The sequence below is a fragment of the Onychostoma macrolepis genome, chromosome 11, assembly GCF_012432095.1.
Source record: "Onychostoma macrolepis isolate SWU-2019 chromosome 11, ASM1243209v1, whole genome shotgun sequence".
Classification (NCBI taxonomy): domain Eukaryota; kingdom Metazoa; phylum Chordata; class Actinopteri; order Cypriniformes; family Cyprinidae; genus Onychostoma; species Onychostoma macrolepis.
This window is the reverse complement of record NC_081165.1, coordinates 2,729,349-2,751,295: the sequence shown is the minus strand read 5'-3', so window position 1 is coordinate 2,751,295 and position 21,947 is coordinate 2,729,349. Positions and strand designations below refer to the sequence as shown.

At 35.3% G+C, this 21,947-nt stretch overlaps 1 protein-coding gene across 1 annotated transcript; it reads left to right on the top strand.

The window, feature by feature from the left end:
* Positions 1 to 3,434: 3,434 nt before the first annotated feature.
* adgrl4 (adhesion G protein-coupled receptor L4) lies at positions 3,435 to 20,083 on the top strand. The gene is made up of 16 exons (XM_058792550.1): positions 3,435 to 3,544; positions 6,960 to 7,109; positions 8,029 to 8,178; positions 8,326 to 8,472; positions 8,663 to 8,733; positions 10,732 to 10,878; positions 11,188 to 11,371; positions 12,052 to 12,168; positions 12,262 to 12,461; positions 12,559 to 12,735; positions 15,199 to 15,402; positions 15,523 to 15,743; positions 15,986 to 16,052; positions 17,798 to 17,889; positions 19,244 to 19,412; positions 19,526 to 20,083. The coding sequence occupies exons 1-16, from the start codon at positions 3,499 to 3,501 to the stop codon at positions 19,586 to 19,588; spliced, it is 2,205 nt and encodes a 734-aa protein (XP_058648533.1). The 5' UTR covers positions 3,435 to 3,498; the 3' UTR covers positions 19,589 to 20,083.
* Positions 20,084 to 21,947: the final 1,864 nt, after the last annotated feature.

Genomic DNA, 21,947 nt, shown 5'->3' with positions numbered 1-21,947 from the left:
GCACAGGATTATGAGATATCATAAGGACACATCTATGCCTCCTTTCAAAAATCGACCAGATTAAGTTATCTCAGCAGACAGGATGTGACACGATCACTGGATATGGACATGCCTTGCTGCCTTCCTATCTCCATATGATGCCTGAGGAGCATTTTTCGTCCTCACTCAGCACTCAGCCCTAGAGTTACCTATACTATTAAACCAGATGTGTCAGAATTCAGGTAGCTAGCAATAGACATGTTGAAAGCTTAATTAAAAAGTAAATTGTTCATTAATTGTCAAAAAAATGACAATAGTTCACCTGAAAGATAGGAATGATTGTAGAAAATTTATTATAGGGGTCATACTACACTTTTCCTTCCACTGACTTCCATTCATGTGCATGCGATTACAAAAGACAGAAATGCAACCTGCTGCGAATTTCAAGTTCAAGTTTGGTTGACTGAATTCGAACCTTGTTAGTACCAACAGAAGATTGACCAACGCTATCTCACGGCCAATTCGTGTGTATTTTACAAGGTGGCTAATTTGTTCGAAACCGTATTTTGTACGATTTCTGTGACGGTTAAGTTTAGGAGTGGGGTTAGGTGTGGTCCTTCATAAGAATTCCTACGAATGTGCCACCTCGTAAAATACGTATTCATGCTTAAAGTGTAGTGTGATGGTGGCATTAACAAATAGTGCTTCGGAATGCAATGACGTGCAATATTGAGCTTCTTTAGCTAGAAACATCAGCTTTAATGTAGTAGGGTATATTTCATGCCTTATTTTAAGTATCTAAAAAAATAGACTCATAGTCTAAACTGATAACTCAAAGCAAAGTCAAATAATCAGTCCCTGTTTTACTAGAAGAAACTCAAGCCCAAATAATTTAAAAGAGCAGTGCTTTAAAAATTCAGCAAAAACAATTCCTTTGCACTCCAACAATTCAGCTATCGTTTCATCTGAATTTGCCATCGGTCTCATATGTATGTATGCACACACAGTACTACATTGGCAAGTGGAACACATCCTCTTGCAGGCTCAGAAAGTGTCTTCCTCACTTCTTGCTTTCAGGTTTAAAATGAGCTACACGTCACAGGAGAGCAAATGATGCATTTGTCCACACTCGCTGCCCATGAGGCATGTGCAAATTCGCAAGAAAAGTGGTTCTCAAAATGGAAATACTGCCCTTAAACTGCAGGGAATATGGATTAGTTCAGTCAACTGTGGTGAATCTCAGGCAAAGACAGGCAAGACAAATATATTTATGAGTCTTTGAGGCAGGAGGGGCAGTGCTTTATAAGGACTGGTCTTTGAGTGCTTACTCATCTTGAAACTTCAGTCCCAGGGAAAATCGCAATATACAGTTTAATTTGTTTAGAGTTTCACAACCATCAATTTGATCCTCAAACACAGTCCAGACTTCACTACAGTGTCAGCAGACTATTTCGCTGTGGCTGTATAATGTAGGCTCATACGCCGAAGTTAAAAGGATCTAGGTGCAGCTTTATTTGTGAAGGCGAGATAGAGGACAACGATGACAACCATGAATACTGACTTACCAAAACACACTGCATAAAGGACAAAACATTGAAATGGTTTATTTTACTTTTTCTAACATATCTATCTGAATGAACATGTGACACTGAAGATTGGACTAATGATGCTGAAAATTCAGCTTTGCCATAACAGAAATAAATCACATTTTAAAATATATTACAATACAAAGCAGTTATTTTAAATTGCATAGTGTTTTTTGAGCACATAAATACAGGCGTGTTGAGCATAAAAAGGTATGAAAAGGTTTCCAGGCTTTTGACGGATACTGTATATACAGTTGTGGTAAAAAAAAAAAAGAAAAAAAAAAAGTTTACAGAAACCTTGCAGAATCTGCAAAACGTTTATTGTTGTATCCCAATTAGAGAGATCATACAAAATGCATGTTATGTTTTTATTTTATTTTATTTAGTATTTATTTACTATTATTTTAATAATATTATTATTTCTTTTTTTTTTTTTTTGGATTAAAAATTATGACACCTGTTGTGTCATGTTTTGCAGTTTACAATAAGAAAGAGCAAATTCTTTGAACTGCAGTTTTAACAAAGTATAGCGGCTTTTTCATACAATATTAGCCACAAGGGGGCAGTCAGTATCAACCGTGTGACAGCCTATTCATCGCTTACAGTAAACACCATCCCAATATAGAGCGGAAGTGTGGCGGGCAGAAGGTCCCGTCTTATTGTTTGAAGGAAGGAGGAAAAGCCGCACCCTCCATCTGGCTGTCACGGGTCACACTGGGATAAAAGTTACAAGCAGACTCAGAGCTGTGAGAGATTCTGTTCATGTTACAGTTATCTTTACTCAGTCTATCAAGCAATATAGGCTTCATTTCCAAAGAAATCAGCTGACATAAATCTGTGAATGTGCGATGTCTCTGCACATGTCATAATCAGTTATTTCACAGGCCAGAAAATATTAAATCGCATCAACTCATACCAACCAGAATTCTAGAATTGACCTTTAAGCAAACATTTCACACACAAACACAAAACACCTAAAGTCCAGTTAGTAAAAGTCATTGCAAAGTAATGCTCTGAAGTGAAGCACAATACAGTGCGAAAAAGTCTCTAAAGTCGTTTGTTTGCAGATGCTGCTTGGTTTGACATTTTGTTATCTAGTGCAATGACATTCAGACTGTTTAAGTGTCCAAATACTTTTTGGGACCGCTGGCATCTGGTATCCAAGGAATATAGAGACAGAATTAAGCAATCCTGAGAAAAAAAGAAAAAAAAAAGGTTTCTAAAGTTTCTCTTTAGTTCTGGCTAGTGTGAAGTCATCTAGTGGGTGTTGTGATCCAGCCAGTCCTCACTGGTTCTGTTTCTTATCTTCAAACACACATTTCTTGCAGACGTCTAGAACAAAGAGGTCTGTGGTTAAAAATACACCTCCACCCAACTCTGATACATAGACTCAGTTTATAGACATGTCCAGGAATAATGTTTTTTTTTTTAATCTTGCTGTAATATAAACGATACATTTAAATGACATAATTTGAATCTGAAGTGTGATAATAAACTGAAAAAATAAAGTTGAAATGTAAAATAAAGAAACATTACAAAATTAAATGAATAAGATCATAAGATTTAAGATGTGACACTGACCATTCATTGAGGCACACACATTGGAACGTTCTCCAATCATACTTGATCACATGAATCTTCAAGTTCACGTTCATACTTTTTTGCTAAAGCATTTTCACTAGTTGCCTGAAACATTTAGACTTCTATCATCAGTAATTTGCTTGTGTTATTGCGTTTGTTAAGTTACAATAGTGGTGTGTGTGTGTGTGTGTGTCATGAGGATGAGTTGTCGTGTCCCTCTGTGTTTTTGTGAGTTGATTGAAATGGACAGGAAGGGTCAGGATTAGAGAAACAGGAAGCTGACATAAGGAAGTATCATGCGTCACACAGATATTCACATACTGCTTAAAGACATTCCAGACTCAACTCCGAAATGGAGTTTTTCCTCAGATCTCCAATGAAACTCCTGCTTTTCGCTGGTAAGTTGCTTTGATTACCTTTTATGATCTTGACACAGTTCAGGTTAATCAATTAAATTAACTTTTGTATGCATCTATTGCTCAACTGCACTTTAATTACTTTTTATTTCTTTATTGTTGGAAATGCTCAGCATAAGAAATCACCATAAAAAAAAAAAAAATCTAATTATATTAAATAAATAAATACATTTTGTAGTTTAATTTGGGGGAGATCATGACTAGTTCTCACACATTTTACCCTATGCCAACACTATTTTTCACAATGTCTTTATTTTTGATCTTTATTTGGGACATACCTTAAAATATTCTCTGTCAGATTTGTATGTTTCCACATGGCCAGGAACTTTTGGTAACACTTTCTATGAAGCCCATATTTATAATACATTATAAGGGTATTCTGAAGGCATTATAATGAATGCATAATGCATTATAAAAAACCTTATAATATGTTGGATCATCTCATGAATGTGCATAAGAACAGTTTAAATGTATTATAATATTTACTTATTTGTTGTTATAGCTTTTAAGAATATGATGATTTATAACACACAATGAACACATTGCATCCACTTAAGTTTCAATGGATTATATTTCTCGTACTTATAATGTATTACAAGTCTCATATCTTGCCATGTTACTTGTGTTACTTTACTTAAAGCAGACAAAGACCACTTATAAGTAGTAATAATAATAATAATAATTGTTTCTCAAATAACCATAAGATCATATATCAGATCAGATGAATGTGTAATATGACACATTTGCTTTTAACTATTTTTTATTGTAATATCAGTTTGATTATTTTGGTACCCTTTAGACAGCTGTTGATAAGTAACTCTGCAACTACATGTTAACTAGTAGTCATTTGTGTATTAATAGTATGTCTAAATATATGCTAGCTTTTTTTTCAGTTGAAATTATTAACTAGCTCAAGTCAAAATGAACATTAGCCTCACAGGGGACACTCAAATAACACTCAGCGCCTAACCACTCACAAGATGTACACTGTAAAAAGTGATAAGTTGACTTAACTTAAAAAAATTGAGGAAACCTGTTGCCTTTAAATTATTAAGTAAATAATAATAATAAAAAAAGTTAAGTGACCTTGACAATTCACTTAAATTATTATTATTATTTTTTTTATTATTATAATTTACTTAATAATTTTAAGGCAACGGATTTCCTCAATTTTGTTTTTAAGTTAAGTCAACTTATCACTTTTTACAGTGTAGTAAAATACTCTGCAGGTCTTAAATAAACAATGTCAAGATGTGATATAGTCCATTATAAACGTAAAATTAGATTTAATATAGTGTTATAAATAATCATACTCTTAAAAGTTATAACCACAAACACGTAAGTATTATAACATATTATATGTGTCAGTGGCGCCTGCAGGTGTATGGCTGTGCACTGTGCGTGCCATGAGCGCTCAGACTGTCCTGAGATTTGCCCCGCAAACATTTCAGCACTAAATTATACGCCCATTTCTGTCGACTGAACCAGCCATGCCATTAATAACGAATGTATAAGTCTTTTGCATGCCAAAGTCAATTTCTGCTTATAAATATTGCGTGAAATAGAAAGAAAAAATCGTGCTACACGCGCTTTCATGAGATCGGGTTAGACTACAACAATTAATTTGTAGCCTATTTTACAAATGGGAATACAACGAATTCATGACAATGTTTTACATTCAAGCTAGCCATAACATTTATAGTTAAAAGTTCTTTAAAATCATCTGGAATGCAATAAAGTAATTTTTAAAGCTGTTTTTCTGCATGGATTAAAAATAGGTTAATAAATAATTAACATATCAGACAAAATTGCGTTGCAGAAAATCCTTTAAATTTTAAGGAATTCAGAGCAGAGCAACATAAAAATCAGAAAAAAAAAATCGAGCCTGTTTTAGGCCGTTTTTGTTTTCGATTTGAATTATTTTGTTTAAAAGTAGTAATTTAAAGCTTTCTATAGATATATTTATCATATTTGTGACTCAATTCGTTGAGTTTCGGTTCAAGACGAGACGGCAAGCGCATACTCTGTTTTTTATATTTATTTTAATAAAAGCACAACGTTTTGTTGATATTGTGAATGCACACAAATAAAAGTAGACCCTTTACAGTTCCGAATGATGTATTACTCTTACCTTTATAAGCAAAAATTACGGCATAATTTAATTTGTTTCCACTATCAAGAAAAAAATGCAAGTGACCGCTCTGGCGCCTCCATGTCCTGCAGAGCGCGCTTCAGCTTCTACTCTTCACACAAACGATTAGATATGCACCTAGCGCACATTTATATAGTTCAAACATTTAAACTAACATTGTGATATGCTTGAACTGTTTATATCTATAGATTGTGTTTTAGGCAAGTCGTGATGATTTGAGAAGGCTAAATTGATCAAACAGGTTATGATCAGGTCACTGTCTGCAGCTGGCCTCTTTGTCGTTACTTAAAACTAGACAACAAAAAAAAAAAAAAAAAAAAACCTTACATTTAACGAACAAAAAGTGCTCCAAACGTTTTTACAAATTAAACCCTCTGTGCATACCCTCGGAATAAATCCTGCAGGCGCCCCTGATATGTGTTGTTATGATTATTCATAAAATGATATAACACATTATATATATATATATATATATATATATATATATATATATATATATATATATATATATATATATATATATGTATGTATATATATATATGTATATATATATATACATATATATATATGTGTATATATACATATATATATATATATATATATATATATATATATATATATATATATATATATATATATATATATATATATATATATATATATATATATATATATATATATATGTGTGTGTGTGTGTGTGTGTGTGTGTGTGTGTATGTATATATATATATATATATATATATATATATATATATATATATATACATACATACATACATACATACATATATATATATATATATATATATATATATATAATGCATTATGAATGCATTATAATGCCTTAAGAAAACCCTTATAATGTATTAGAAAAGGGCCTTCATAGAAAGTGTTACCAAACTTATTTATTTACTTACTTACTTATTTGACTTTTACAAAAACACGATTGTACTTTAAACACAATAGAACCTTTCACCAAAAATCTGCCTTCGTTATACAGTTATTCCTTATCTTAAAGTATGCCAGTGTGATTTTATTGTGTTCATCACAACAGATATTGCAAAAATATGACTGTATTGGAATTTTGTGGTAGGTGTTTATATATATATATATATATAATTTAGTTTAATATGAAATTTTATGCTAAACTTGCCCGTTTGAAAACTTCAACATCCCCATTAAGTGCTCTAATTCATGTCTGTCTTTGAGAATAATTGTGCTGCTATTATATATTATCTTTTAAAGCCTGGTTTTCAAGTGTGCTGGATCCATGCAGATTTGATGACATTTGCCAGTCCTGTCACCAGAATGCCAGCTGCAAGACGAGTGATGGCTCTAAAAAGACCTGTGACTGCAATCGAGGGTTCACTGGCAATGGAATCAGCAATTGCCAGGGTATGCCATTTATTTTATTACATTAAACAAAATGGTAAATGCACTTTAGTGCTTTTGCTTTTAAGAGTAACAAATTCAAACAGAAGAGACTGCCATCTAGTATTGTATGAGTTTACAAATCTTGTAAAAATGAGTTTTATGTAGTAGTGGTCAGGGTCAGTACTAAACAGAATGATCAGAATTAATATTTCATGAATTATTTCTATGAGTTATCGGAATAAATATTTCTATAATAAGTCAGATAAACTTCAAACTGACTGATGTTATAAACTATAATGTTGACCCCTATTTAAAGGCAACACAATTAAAATCCATATACTGAATCATTAAGATTTTATTACCAGGATCTTTAATTCAATTTAAAAAAAAAAAAAAAAACAGACAGTTTTGGTCCACCCTACAACTTAGAGCTGTAGATAGTTTCATATAAAGTTTTATCTGACAGTTAGTTCTCTTCTAATGTGATTTTGCCATAAGTGCTGATATTTAGCTAGGGATTTTTCAGTGACCTTTCCTGCAGGTTACATATTTTGATATAAGTTGGCAACAAGTTTCTTATTTTATGTTACAAATGAGCCATTGAATTATTCACTCACCAGAATCATTCAAAATTGCTAACCGTAGACCATTTTTTGTGAATTTCCGAGACAAAAAAAAAAGTCTAGCAGACAGACTAGCAACTGCTTAGCAACCACACAATAACCTAGCAAAGCTTTATTCCTTTCAAATGTCAAATTACAAAGTACTCAAACTACATCAGACACTTTCAGAAAATACCAGTTATTCCTAAGTTTTCAGAATTTTGCAATTCTCTGATCTGCTCACTCAAAATTTCCACTGGACTGTCTTGCTGAAACACTTCAGAGCGTAGAGCTGCTGCTTCTCAGTTCAATGGATCTGCTTATATGACACTTCACAGATGACAATGAGTGTGAGAATGTAACCGGAATATGTGGCCCAAATGCCACATGCAACAACACTGTTGGAAGTTACTTCTGTACCTGCATGTCTGGATTCACTACAAACGGAAAGCAGAAATTTCAAACTAATGATGGGACAAACTGTAAAGGTATGATTCCAGTCATACACCACATAGTGGGTCCAGAAGGTATCTGGACACTACATAGACTTAAAGAAATGTATGAATGCCAAGAAGAAGAGTACATAACTGACTCTATAATAGTGAAGACGATCTCGGCTATTCTATGAATTGCAGATATTGATGAGTGTGTGGATGCTGGTAGATGTGGACCATTTTCTAAATGCCACAACACAAACGGCTCATTCATCTGCTCGTGTATAAGAGGTTATACGTCCCCAGCAGGGCCCTGGTTTAAGCCTAAAAACGGGAGGGACTGCAGAGGTGAGAAGTTACACTCTGATCTCAGTATAAAGAATTAGAATTTTTGTGTATAATCTTGCTATGAATTTTACATTTCATTTTCCCTCATGTGCTTGTTTGAATATTTTGGCATATATTAAGAAAAGTGAAACATAAACCTAATATTAGTTTTCCATATAAATGCATTCATGCGTTTTTGTGTTTGTGTCAGAGAACCCAAAGAAGCACTGCCATCAGGACCACAGATGTATCAAAGATGCTATTAACAACACACTGGAAAGAGTGAGTGAAATATTAACTTTACTTTATTATTTCACATTATTTTTGTACATTATGAATTTGCATTACATATTATTGGAAATAGTGAGTTACATTATGTATGTGAAGGATTCACTTTACTTCAAGATATCACATAATAGTCACATAGTTTAAACCATTTATATCACTGTATATATTGTTATTTAATATTGCTAATGATAGAAGAAATGACAAATACTTAACTTTTTAATTTTGCCATTATGCAACATATGACAGAGGGAAAATAACAACAACAACAATAATAATAATAATAATAACGATGATGATAATGAAACCTGCATATACTTTATAATGCAGATACACAATTTAAAATAACTGTTTTTTTAATTGAATATATTTTAAAATGTTATTTATTCCTGTGATGTGAAGCTAAATTTTCAGCATCAAAAATCATTCTAATATGCTGGTTTGCAGCTCAAGAAAGATGCACAGTGTTATTTTTATCAATGTTAAATACAGTTGTGCTGCTTAATATGTTTGTGGAAAGTATGATACATTTTTGAGAAATTTAAAACAAACTGCATTTGTGTGAAATATTTAAATAAATATTTTTTGTAATATTATAAATATATTCACTGTTGCTTTTCAATGTTATGCATCCTTGTTGAATTAAAATAAATAAATCTTACTAAACCCACACTTTTGAACTGCTTACATATTGTAGTTTATATATTAGTTTATATATTATAAATATTTATAATCTTTTAATCTTAGCTGTAAATAACTGTATTCCCAGTTGTAGTTGTTTTTATGGCTATAATTGATTTAAACCCACAATTTGTAGGAAATATGCAGAATGCATGTATGAATGTATAAATGTGCAGAATGCTGCTTTCTGTGCATCAGTGCAAAAATAATTTCTGTCTTTATTTTAAAAGTCTAATGTGGGTAATAGGTATAAATAGCTTGTACACTTGGTGATAACTGGGCATCTTGTCCAAATGTAGTCACATCCATCCCAGATGTTTTTCCTCTCACCTTGCTGAGAACATCTCTATTTCAGGAAACAGCTGTTCTAGAGGTTTTGTCATGAGATTTTTGTCATATAACAATCAGGATGGATGGAGTGTTTTAGGAAATGTCATCAATATTTCAGGAATGGTGTGAGAGGCCACGCAGGACCACCCATAGATATCACTTTAATTTCATTTAATTGCATTTCATTTACATTGCACTTCACAAAATTGAAAATAACAACTTAAAAAATAAAACAACAAAATATAAAAAAGTTACATTTTTGGCAACTATAAAGGGCCTTTCACACCAAAAGGGAGATTAATAAACCTAAGGCTAAAGGAAGTGCTTCTGTCTCTGGAACTCACTCCTAATTTCTCTCAGTACAGAAACAGGAGAGCTGTCAGAGAATAAACTGGAAAACATTTTTTGGAAAACTTATTTGAAAAGGCAACTCAGATATTTTCTTGTAAATTTAAATGTAATGTGTTACTTTACTATTTACTTGAAAACGCGTTACTTGTAATGTGTTACCCCAACACTGCTAATAATAATAATAATAATAATAATAATCAATATTTTAGACATTACATGTGTATACAACTGCTTTTAGGTCTTTACAACATTCGGTCCTCATCCTTACAGAGTCACAGTTTTGATGTAAATCTGAGAGAATAGTGTCCTCTGCTGGCGAAGCTGCAGATCTGCAGTTCCTTTTATAGCAAATAGACAATTATCTAAATGATTATGATAAATGATTATCTTGTTGGTACTAGCCTTGTCATAAGTATTGTGACCTCTCATACTAATAGTCTAATCATGCTATAACCAAATTTGTCTGAGGAAGTTTATACAGAGTTTTTTAATGTGTTTACTGATTCAGGCCTATGATATAAACATGATAAGACAGCTGTGTATTGTCTGCATCTTCTCTGTGATCATTCATGATGTATCGTGTACCTTACAATGTGTGAATTTTAAAACTCTTTTCTTCTCACTGGGCTGTAGATGATTAATCTGTCAACTCCAGAGCGTCTGAAAGAGATAAGACATCAAACATCAGCTGACCTCTCTCCTGTTCTCCTCATGTCATACATCGAGGCCATGGCCAGCCATAAACCAAGTCCTGAGGAACACATCAGTGAAACCATCACGGTAATTTATGTGCCATTCCACATACAAGCAAGAAGAGAAAAACACGCACCTGCTTATTTTAGTAAGCCTGAATGTTTTACGCCAAAAAGTATAAATTAAAAGGCATAACCCCCATAGAAACACTAAATGAGATCAAAATACTATTTATTGAATTAAATAAATAATATTTAAGTATACAGTAGAAGCACCATTTAAATCAAGTACTGTAGCTACAACATAGCATTTTAAACTATGAACAGATTATTCCATGACCACAGTAGTTATATGTTCGGAACTGTTTGTTTTGTGTTTTCTGGATTTTTCTGGTAGAATCTGGTTTTCAGTGTGAATAACTTAGTCAAGAAGGATGAAAAGGTGGAATGGGACAAGATGAATGAGGATTTGAGGAAATATTACATCACCACACTCCTTCACACAGCAGAGAAGGAAACACTGGCCCTGTCTGCTGGATACACACACACGACGCAGATGCAGGTGGATGCTGGTGAAGTAGGTGAGGCCTCTGAAGCCTAAAACATGGCCTAACACACTTCATAAAAATAATCAATTTTGTGCATAATATAATCTTAATTATCTCAATTATAATATAATGCATAATATAATCTTAAAAATAAGAGTTCCAAAAGGGACTTTTCACAGCAGTGTCATATAAGAATCATTTTGGGTTCCTCAAAGAACCTTTCAGTGGACAGTTCTTAAATAAACAGACTTTGCCTAGTCTGAAGAACTTTTTTATATATAATCTGAACATCCCCTTTCCACTATAAATACCTTTTTGTGCAGTGGAATGGTTCCATGGAGGTTAAAGGTTCTTCATGGAACCATATATACCAATCAAAAACCCCAGTGACAGCTTTTGTACTTTTTTCTGAGAGTGTATGGATTATAATTCGATGCAGTGCATGACTCATTTTCATATACTGCTAATCTTATGGACAGAACAGATGTAGGATACACTTCACGAGTCATTGTTTTATATTTTCACATAGATTCTGCTTGATGAATCACATTTGATTGTTTTATATAATTTGTTCTGTTTTTCTTGTCATTTCAAAATACCTGAAATTTTGTCATACTATTTTTACAGTGGATTTCAGCTGCTTAACTGAGTGATTTAACACTATTTATTTTAACCTGTTAGTGATAAAAGGTGCTAATCGTTGTGTTTTCTAGAAATGAAACTATACACATTTGAACCCCACCAAGCACATAAGCAACCAGTTTCAACAAACATAAAAGGAAACTCCATTTCGCTGACCCCTAAGAATTCAAAAGAGAGAAGCAATAACGGTTTGTAAAGGATCTTTCTTAAACCTTCATAGAAAATTGAATACAAATGCACCAAATGATTAAAATGTATGTCTTGTTCTGTCTCTGCTGTAGGCAGCACCTCCATTGTATTTCTCATTTATAACAATATTGGGGATCTTTTAAAGCCTGCTGATGACCCTGGTGTGGCCGATTACTCTCGCTATGCAGCAGCGGGTGAAATTACAGTTAATTCGCCAGTAATAGCAGCAGCCATCAGTAACCCAAAGACATTTGCACTGAACAATGTGAACTTCACTCTCAAACACACACAGGTGCAGTTTGACTGATTTATTAATTAATTTAAAATAGTTGTGGGTGTGAATGTAATTTTAATTTAATGTACTGAATGAGTTTTGCTTTTTCATAAAGGAGATATATCCTGCCCTTGATGAGACTAAATGTGCATTTTGGGAGTATTCCCAGAGCATGATGGGACACTGGAGTTTGGACGGCTGTACACGCACTCGTGTGAATGCCACGCACACTTCATGTTCCTGTAATCACCTGACACACTTCGCTATTCTCATGTCCTCTGCTCAAGCCAATGTAAGTCTGAACTACTGCTGCCCCCTACTGGTCCCCTCAAAAATACAGTGTTCGCAAAAAGTACTTGGATGAATTAGAAACCAAAATCAACTGGCAACTACAGATTTGTATTAATTATTTATTCTATTTTTATTTTTTTTTAAAGAAATGTCAGAAAGCGACAGTAAAGACTTTTACATTGTATTAAGAAAATGTATTTTAAAGAGGTCATGAACTACCTTTTTTATTATTTTGTACTGTTCTCTGAGGTCCCCTTATAATGTTATCAAGATTTTTACATAAAAAAAAAAAAAAAAACATTTAGAAGTAATAAGCTATTTTCTGTCCTGTTTTTGACCCCCCTCATCAGAACGCTCTGTTTAAATAGGCGTAGCTGATTATAGACTCGAAAGTAAACGCCCACCGCTATGATTGGCTAACAGTTGTGTATGTTTGACAGCCTACATCCTTCACAAATAGATGCTGTTGTGATTTAAGTTAAAAACGCATCAATACTCAGTACATGTCATATCAAATGATCTGTAATAGACAAAGCAATAGTGACCACTTAATAAAAACAGTTACTGTCACAGTTGCCTTCTGTGGCAAAACAAAGAACAAGGAGACGTTGGATGAACTCAAAATAACAGTCATTCAGTGAACCAAAACGGGGATACACAAGGCAGGCAGAGACACACAGGAAACACAACATCGACGTATAATACCGGACGCAAGACAATGGAAAACACAGGGCTTAGGAACTCAAATTAAACGAGATAATTAAACACAGGTAGAACACAATTAACTAATGATGATACAATGAAGACAGGAACAGGAACATAACCACGTATGGGCATACATGAGGGAAGACTAGGTCGAGGGGAGCACATGAGACAGAAAAACACAACAACAGGAACACAGGACTGACATTTATTCCTCCCTCCCGGAAGGTGTCTTAAAAACATCCAACGGGGAGAGGGGATGGGCACTCCCCGGGTTTGCAGGCCTCCAGAGCCGTGGCTGGGCGGCCTCCGTGGCCTTGGCCTCAACCTTCGGCCCGGCCTCTCCGGCTGGAGCCCTATAACCCCCCCCAAAAAAAATTCCTTGGGGGAAATTACGGACTCTGAGGCCCTCTGTGGGCTAGACTCAGGAACAGGAACCCTCCGTGGGCTAAACTCAGGAACAGGAGCCCTCTCGGGGTTATCCACAGGAACAGGAGCCCTCTCTGGGCTAGGCTCGGAATGAGACCAACAGCCCTCCTTGGGCTGAACGTGGTGACAGGGGCCATCTCAGGGGTGAATCAGGAACTGCTTCCAACAAGGCAGCAAGAGAAGCAAGCAGTTTGGGAATGGCCTCCATGGCCATGAGAGTAGAAGCAGCTTGCTTCTGAAGAACCCCAACAGACAAGACAAGACCAGCAAGACCGACTAGAATAGTTCCTGTGGACAATACTTCAGGGGACATGACTTGACTGTGGTCTGGGGCTAGAGCCATCTCTTGACTCTGGTCAGGGGTTAGAGCCATCTCTCGGCTCTGGTCAGGGGCTAGAGCCATCTCTCAACTTGGGTCAGGGGCTAGAGCAGACACTGGAGCGAACTCTGGGGCTGGAGCCGACACGAGAGCGAAATCTGGGGCTGGAGCCAACACTGGAGAAAACTCCGGGGCTGGAGCCAACAGCCTTTTCCTCCTCAGATTCCTCCTTTGGCTTGAGGTGAGGGATACAGCTGCAGTTGGCATAGAGCTTGACAACGGCTCACACTTGTGTAGTGTGACTGTTGGATCCAATATATTCGGCACAGCATCGTCTTCTAGTTTCAATCTTTCTGAAAATCCTGCATCGAATTGTGCCTTGATTTTAAACGAATCTGCAGTAAAAAAAAAGGACCAGCTTCTTACTGAAATGGTCTGGAATTTCATTAAAAATAAAGTTTATCCACTCTTTTCTAATGTTGGGATCAAAGACTGTGTTTTTCCACAACTTGGCACTGCACAGTGTCTTGTTGTCTTCGAAGCATCTTTATTGTTTGGTTTCTGCGTAGACCTGCACATTAGCATCTCTCGTAAACACTACATGCGATAATCGGTGGGCGGGGCTAAACAGGCAGTGATGTAGAAGCAGGCGTTGTTTTTCTTCTTCTGTGTTTAGCCACACTATTACATCATAGAGTAGAACATTCCACAAGCTGTCAATATAACACTTCAATATAAGCTGTTTTTAGACTAACGAAGGTTTTGAGAGCTGAAACTTACAGGTTGTTTTTTATAATACAATGACCTCCTATATGTCAAAAGATCAAGGGAATTTTGATTTCTCAGCTCATAACCCCTTTAAATTAACAGTGTTCTTTTAAAATTCCATCAAAAAATCCCCAGCCTTCTAATATTTTATCAAATAATCCTGCAAATAAAAATAACAAATAAAAATGTAATTTAAAAAAAGAGGAAATTTCTAAATGTGGCCTGTTCCTGTTCTGTTTTATGCAGTTGCTTGCACACTATAATGTTCTGACGAGAATAACGCAGCTGGGAATGGTGATCTCCATCATCTGCCTGTCCATGTGTATCTTCACCTTCTGGTTCTTCCGAGACATCCAGAACACTAGAACCACGATCCACAAGAACCTGTGCTGCAGCCTCTTCATGGCCCAGTTCATCTTCCTCATCGGGATTAACAAGATCGCACATAAGGTTCACTCCTCACACGTTATTAATGTGTCATATGGAAACATACAGCAAACTCTTAAAAAATGCAGCCCATATTAAGTAATATTGAAATATTAATACTTGTTTGTTCACTACGTGTTTCAGTGGTTCTGTTCTATTATCGCTGGCCTGCTGCACTATTTCTTCTTGGCTGCATTTGCTTGGATGTGTATAGAGGGGATCCATTTATATCTCATTGTTGTTGGCGTCATCTATAATAAAGGTTTTCTCCACCGTAACTTCTACTTATTTGGTTATGGGAGTCCTGCTGTGGTTGTTGCAATATCTGCAACTCTTGGTCATAAATATTATGGCACCAGTACTGTGTAAGTTATAAGTATTTTAATTTTGTGGTATTTGTATAACTATTGCATAACTATTGCTATGTGCAATCTATGTCTATGTTATTTTTTATGTAAGCATGGGTGTGGCTTCTGATGTCAGATGCTTCCATTTATTTTAACTGTACAAAATGTCTATATTTAAGCCTTGCTTCACTCACATTTTCTTCAGACAATGTAAATCTAGTTTTATAATAACTATCTTGTGTTATTAATATATTGTTAAGGTGTTGGCTAAGCACTGAAAACAACTTCATCTGGAGTTTCATAGGACCAGCCTGTCTGATCATTCTGGTGAGTATATGCTCTTGTGTTATTGTGTATTCAGTAATGGCAACTGACAGTCTATAACCCATGAACAATCGTCAGAACCCACGTACAATCAGTATCAATACAACAGTGATCATTAGCATTATGCTGTATTCTTAATACAGCAGACTGAAATCCCACAAAGATACATAATCCTAAATCTCTGTTTAGGGATATTGATAAACTTCTTAAACCAGCCAAGGACATTGTTCACTCTTCTGCTAATCAGTGTAATAAGTTTATCAATTACTTCACTAGCAAGATTGAGAGCATTTACAGTTTGTTAATCCCTTGTACCTCAGTTGAGTTTGTTGATATTCAGCCTCCAAATTCTCCAATCACACTGACTTTATTTTATTAAAAATAAAGGTGCTTCATGATGCCATAGAAGAACCTTTTTGTCTAAATGGTTTCATAAAGAACCTTTAACTTATATATATTTATACTTATATATTAATTTATACTTAGATACCGTGCCTGTTCGACAGGGAGTTCCTCAATGTTCAGTATTGGGCCCAATTTTGTTTAGCATATGTATGCTACCACTTGGGCAGATTATCAGGAGGTATGGTCTTGGGTACCACTGCTATGCGGATGATACCCAGATTTACATCACCACTAGCTCTGATGTCCACTGCGCATTATCTACACTAAATGAGTGTCTAGAAGAGATCAGAAAAATTCTGCTGCTCATGTGCTTACTCGTACCTCTCCATGGGAATACATTACACCTGTGTTTTCACAGTTACACTGGCTTGCTATCAATGCTAGGATTGATTTAAAAATTCTAATTTAAAGGTCCCACTTTATATTAGGTGGCCTTAACTACTATGTACTTACATTTAAATTAATAATTTGGTACAATGTACTTAATGTGTACATACATGTTTTTACATTGTACTTATATTTTTAAAAGTACCTATATGTAATTACATCTGTAATTAATTTCTGTATTTACATTTATAATTACACTGTTTACCCATCCCTTACACCTTAACCCACCCTTAAACCTACCCATACCACCAAACCTGTCCCTGACCTTAACCATATCCCACCTCAATAGCAGCAATAGTGTTTTGCAATACAGTATGAACACAATAAGTACATTGTACTTATTTTTTGATGTAAGTACATAGTAGTTCAGGCCACCTAATATAATGTGTGACCAATTTAAACATATAAAGCACTACATGGGACTTCACCAGCGTATCTTTGCTCTCTTTTAAGTTTATATACTCCTTCTCGCTCTCTCCGCTCTGCCAGTTCTCTTTTATTTTATCAGCCGTCATGCAAACTTAAGACTATGGGGGAAAGAGCTTTTTCATTCAAAGCCTCCAAATTATGGAATGCACTTCCTTTAAATATCAGAAATGCACCAACCCTGGATCACTTTAAAAAAGTTGATTAAGACGCATTTTATTTAAGGTTGTTTTTAATTCATTCTTGTATTTTTGTATTGTTCTTTTTGTGTTTTAGTTTTACTGTAGCACTTTGGGTTTAAGAAAAGCGCATTACAAATAAAATGCATTATTATTATTATTATTATTATTACATTTATATCTAAAATGTAATTTTATTAGGCCTGTCGATTTAAAAAAGAAGTAGAAGAAGAATAACAATTAATAACATGATATGCTCTTTAATTAATCAAATTAATTGTTGCATATAGTTCATATTGTACTTTTTTTTGTTGGATAAATATTATATCAAAGCCAATTTTTCCCTGCCAGGTTAATCTGCTGGCATTTGCTGTGATCATCTTTAAGGTTTATCGTCACACTGCAGTGAAGACACCTGAAATCAGTCACTATGAAAATATCAGGTAAATTCATAATTTTCATATAGTGTTAAAAAATTGCATCTCATCCTCTGTAATGTTCTGATTGAGTTTACATAGCTTATTTCCACATATGCAGGTTCTGAGAAAAATTTAAAGGGGTCATATGATGCGATTTCTTGTTTTCCTTTTCTTTATTGTGTTATGTAGCTGTTTGTGCATGTATAAGATCTGCAGAGTTACAAAGCTCAAAGTCTCCCACAAAAGTATTTATTCTATCTAAAAGAGAAGGCTGATCCAGACCGAGCTAAAACGCCTCATTAAAACACGCCCCCACATGTCTACGTCACGATGTGGAAATATTTGTGTAATGCCGCCCAAATGTGCACGCAAAGAAAGAAGGCATGGTTTCAGTAACCGCAGTAGTGTCGATGCAGCCATGTCAGCAAGACACTGTGTGTTTCTATGCAAAAGCAAAAGCACTTTATTTGGCCTTCCGAAAGTAGATGCATTTAGGAAACCCAAATGTTCGAATTTGTGCAAGTGCAACGCATTTTATGGATGACAGTTTGATGAACCTAGGAGAGTACAAGGCTGGCTGTGCACAAAGGCTACTTCCAAAAAAAAAAAAAAAAAAAAAGGGTCAGTTCCGACTTTGCTATGACAATCTGGCGCTTCTGAATCAGCAACTGTAAGCATGTTTTGTTATTGTTATTTGCTATTGACTGTTCAAATGCGGAGTTTTGCGCAGTGTAGAGTAGCACGACATGTGTGTGTGTGTGTGTGAGGGGAACAGGGTCACATCACAGCAGAGTGTACAGCCCGTCAGAAATCATAGCACATCAGCTGTCTTATCCGCGGCTTGTGTACTGCAAATACATTCGAGCATCATCACTGTGTGTGTCACGCGACTCTGTTCCCCTTTCGGCTTGTACTGATGGTAAAACTAAGGACATTATTAACTGTCTTTATATTTACTTTGAAAGCTGAAGCTCGCAATTATGGTAAGGGGCGTTACATTTCCAACACGCACTTGTGGTGTTCGGCCAATTACAATGCACTGGGTCAACTGGCCAATCAGAGCAGACTGTGCTTGTCGGAAGGAGGGGCATTGTAGAAAACGATGTGTTTGAGAGAGGCAGGGCATTACAATAATGCCATATGTACTACAATAATGTACAGTATTTGAAAAATAATGTGTTTTTTGAACATTAAAGCATGTCAACATACACACCAAATACACAAAATAATGATCTTTAAAATAGCATCATATGACCCCTTTAATTTTCTTCTCAGGGCATGTCAGGGTAGCTAAATACTAAAATTACTAATCAAACTGGAGCCTTAAACACTCATAATTACAAACAATTTTTAATAGAATTCATTAATTATTCCTCAGGTCTTGTGCAAGAGGAGCCATTGCTCTGCTGTTTGTTCTGGGAGTTACCTGGACATTTGGTGTCATGCACATCTTATATGAGACTACCCTCACAGCGTATCTCTTTACATTCGCCAATGTGTTCCAGGGGATGTTCATTTTCGTATTCCTTTGCGTTCTATCCAGAAGGGTAAGGCTCACATTCTTCTATACATTTGTACAGTATATTTCATTAATTATTATTTAGATTACTGTTTACCATTTTGCACCTGTAATGGCAAATGTTTTCACTTTTATCATCAGATTCAAGAGGAGTACTACAGATTATTCAAGAATGTTCCATGTTGTTTTGAGTGTCTGGGATGAACTTTATCAAAAGAGAAATTAACAACAGCACCGGCCTGCATGCTTTTAAATTTGAGCACTATAAAGATGTACTTAGGAATGTGTGTGACAAAGTTCAAATATATTTATTTTTGAGAGAAATGTATTAAGTAAAATGTTACTGCATGCTATGATCTAAAAGTTTCATAACCAATTGCAGTCAGTAGCTAAAGGTTTTACAGTCAATAGCAATTTTTTTTTTTTTTTTCTGTCTGACAATTGATTGTCTAAGATGATTTTATATGTACTGTATTCTGGACTAATAAAAACATTTTCTACAAGTACTGATTTGGGTCATTCCACAAAATCGGTGCCTTTTCAGGCGTGCAGATGGCACTAGGGACCCGGGGGGGGAGTCATACCTCAGACCAATGAGCCAGCCTGAGCAGCCATCTTGCCATGAGCATCACTGTTCCCATGGCTTTAAATGCAAGGGGCAAAAATAAAATAAAAAATAAAAATGTTAAAGCCTTTTCACCATTGCCTATCTGGACTGTCAATCTGTTCCCTGCTAATCTCCACCTTTGCTATGTTTCCTGCCGTTAACCTGCTATTGACCTCCTAACATGTCTGACTGTTCTCCACCCCGACTCTTTGAAATCGGACACTTTATGGACAGTATTCCAGCTCTGACCCATGCCGTTTATTCCTTATCTTTGCCTTCATCCTTGTTTGAGCCCAGCCCAGAACTTGACGGACTGCCACCAGTATTTTGAGTTTGAGTTTGCTTTTGGGTCCTTCCTTCCAGAGGTTGTTCACACCGTGAACACATACTCGGAGCAGTGGGCAGCTATCTTTCCTGCGGTGCCCGGGGAGCAGTTGGGGGTTCAGTGTCTTGCTCAAGGGCCTCACCTCAGTTGTGGTATTGAAGGTGGAAGAGAGTGCTGTACATTCACTTCCCCACCTACAATTCCTGTCAGAATTAAGCAATCGACCTTAAGCAATCAACCTCATTCCTGACACTTCTCTGCTTAACTGATGCCTTTTCTCCTTGTCTGCTTTAGATAGAAACTTCTCTAATGGGTGGCACTGGAGAAATATCTGAGTCTCTGGCGTACCCTCTTATGTCTGCCTCCATGGCTTTCGAGATCCAAATTATTCCAAAATTTGAACCAAAAATGGCAAGCCTGGCATGCTGTCATGATGTTTCAGTGCCCCAGATGACGTGCCTCCTCCCAACAACTTCTTGCCTTCAGGTCACGTGGTGGCGGCCATCACGTGTGGCATTGAGGCCTGAGGTCAGGCGAGCCCTAGCGAAAATTACCAGCCTATATTAATTTCCTTCAGACGGTTGAAAGCTTGAGTCACCATTCACTGTAACTGTAAATATCAAATAGTACAGGTCTTCAAATTGTCCCTGTTTGAATTCCACAAAATAAATAAAGTTGCACGTTTGGATATTCTTTTTCTTTCGCTTTTTTTTTTTTTTTTTTTGTGAACTAAATTCTTACACATCAAGCACAAACTCTTCTGTTTACCATTTGATGTTCTCTCTACATGGGCATTGATGAATGTTGATGTAAATAAAAGCCTAAATTAAATTATGTTCATTAGTGCTGTACAAAAGTCTTAGGAATTTGGCATGAAATGAGGGTAAGCAAATGATTGATTGAATGTTGATTTGTTTTTTGTTTTTTTTGCTTTTCTGTCTCAAGCAATCAATGAAAAAAATATATATAAAAACAGTTTTATGAAATATTATTTATAGAATTTTAAGATTTCAGAGTGGGTACTAATCATGACTTCTAATCATGCTTAGACAAGTATATTTATGTGTGTTTATTTATATTTAAATTCATGCATGGATATCAGATGTTTGTAAAAGTTTGTCCATGTTATTTGTTTAGCAGGTCACATGCTCTCCTAATAGGTTGTGATGACACTGTCTATGATCACATTGACCTGTCTCACACCTTTGTCCCCTAGTTCTGTTTACTCAAACTATTTATACAACACAAACCAGTGAGCTTCATTCTCATATTCTAGCATTTACAGAAAAATTTCATATGAAGTAACATTTTTCATTGTATTCAAGGTAACAGAAAAATATATATGTAAATGTGCGTACCACTAATGTGATGAGCAACGTCTACATTTTAGTGTTTTGAAATAGTTTGGATTGCACACATTTCTTTGTAATCAGGCATAGGACATAATTTCATATTTGAATTTCATATTCTTTACCTTTTAACCATGTTAGGCTGCAGATAACCATGGACACTAAACAAAATAAGAATCAGCAAATAAACTTACATGTTCTACAATCTGCGAATTTTAGTGTTTTAGAATACAGGAATAATCTGGTGCCACAGGGTCACTTTACCTCACTAACCTTATGAGA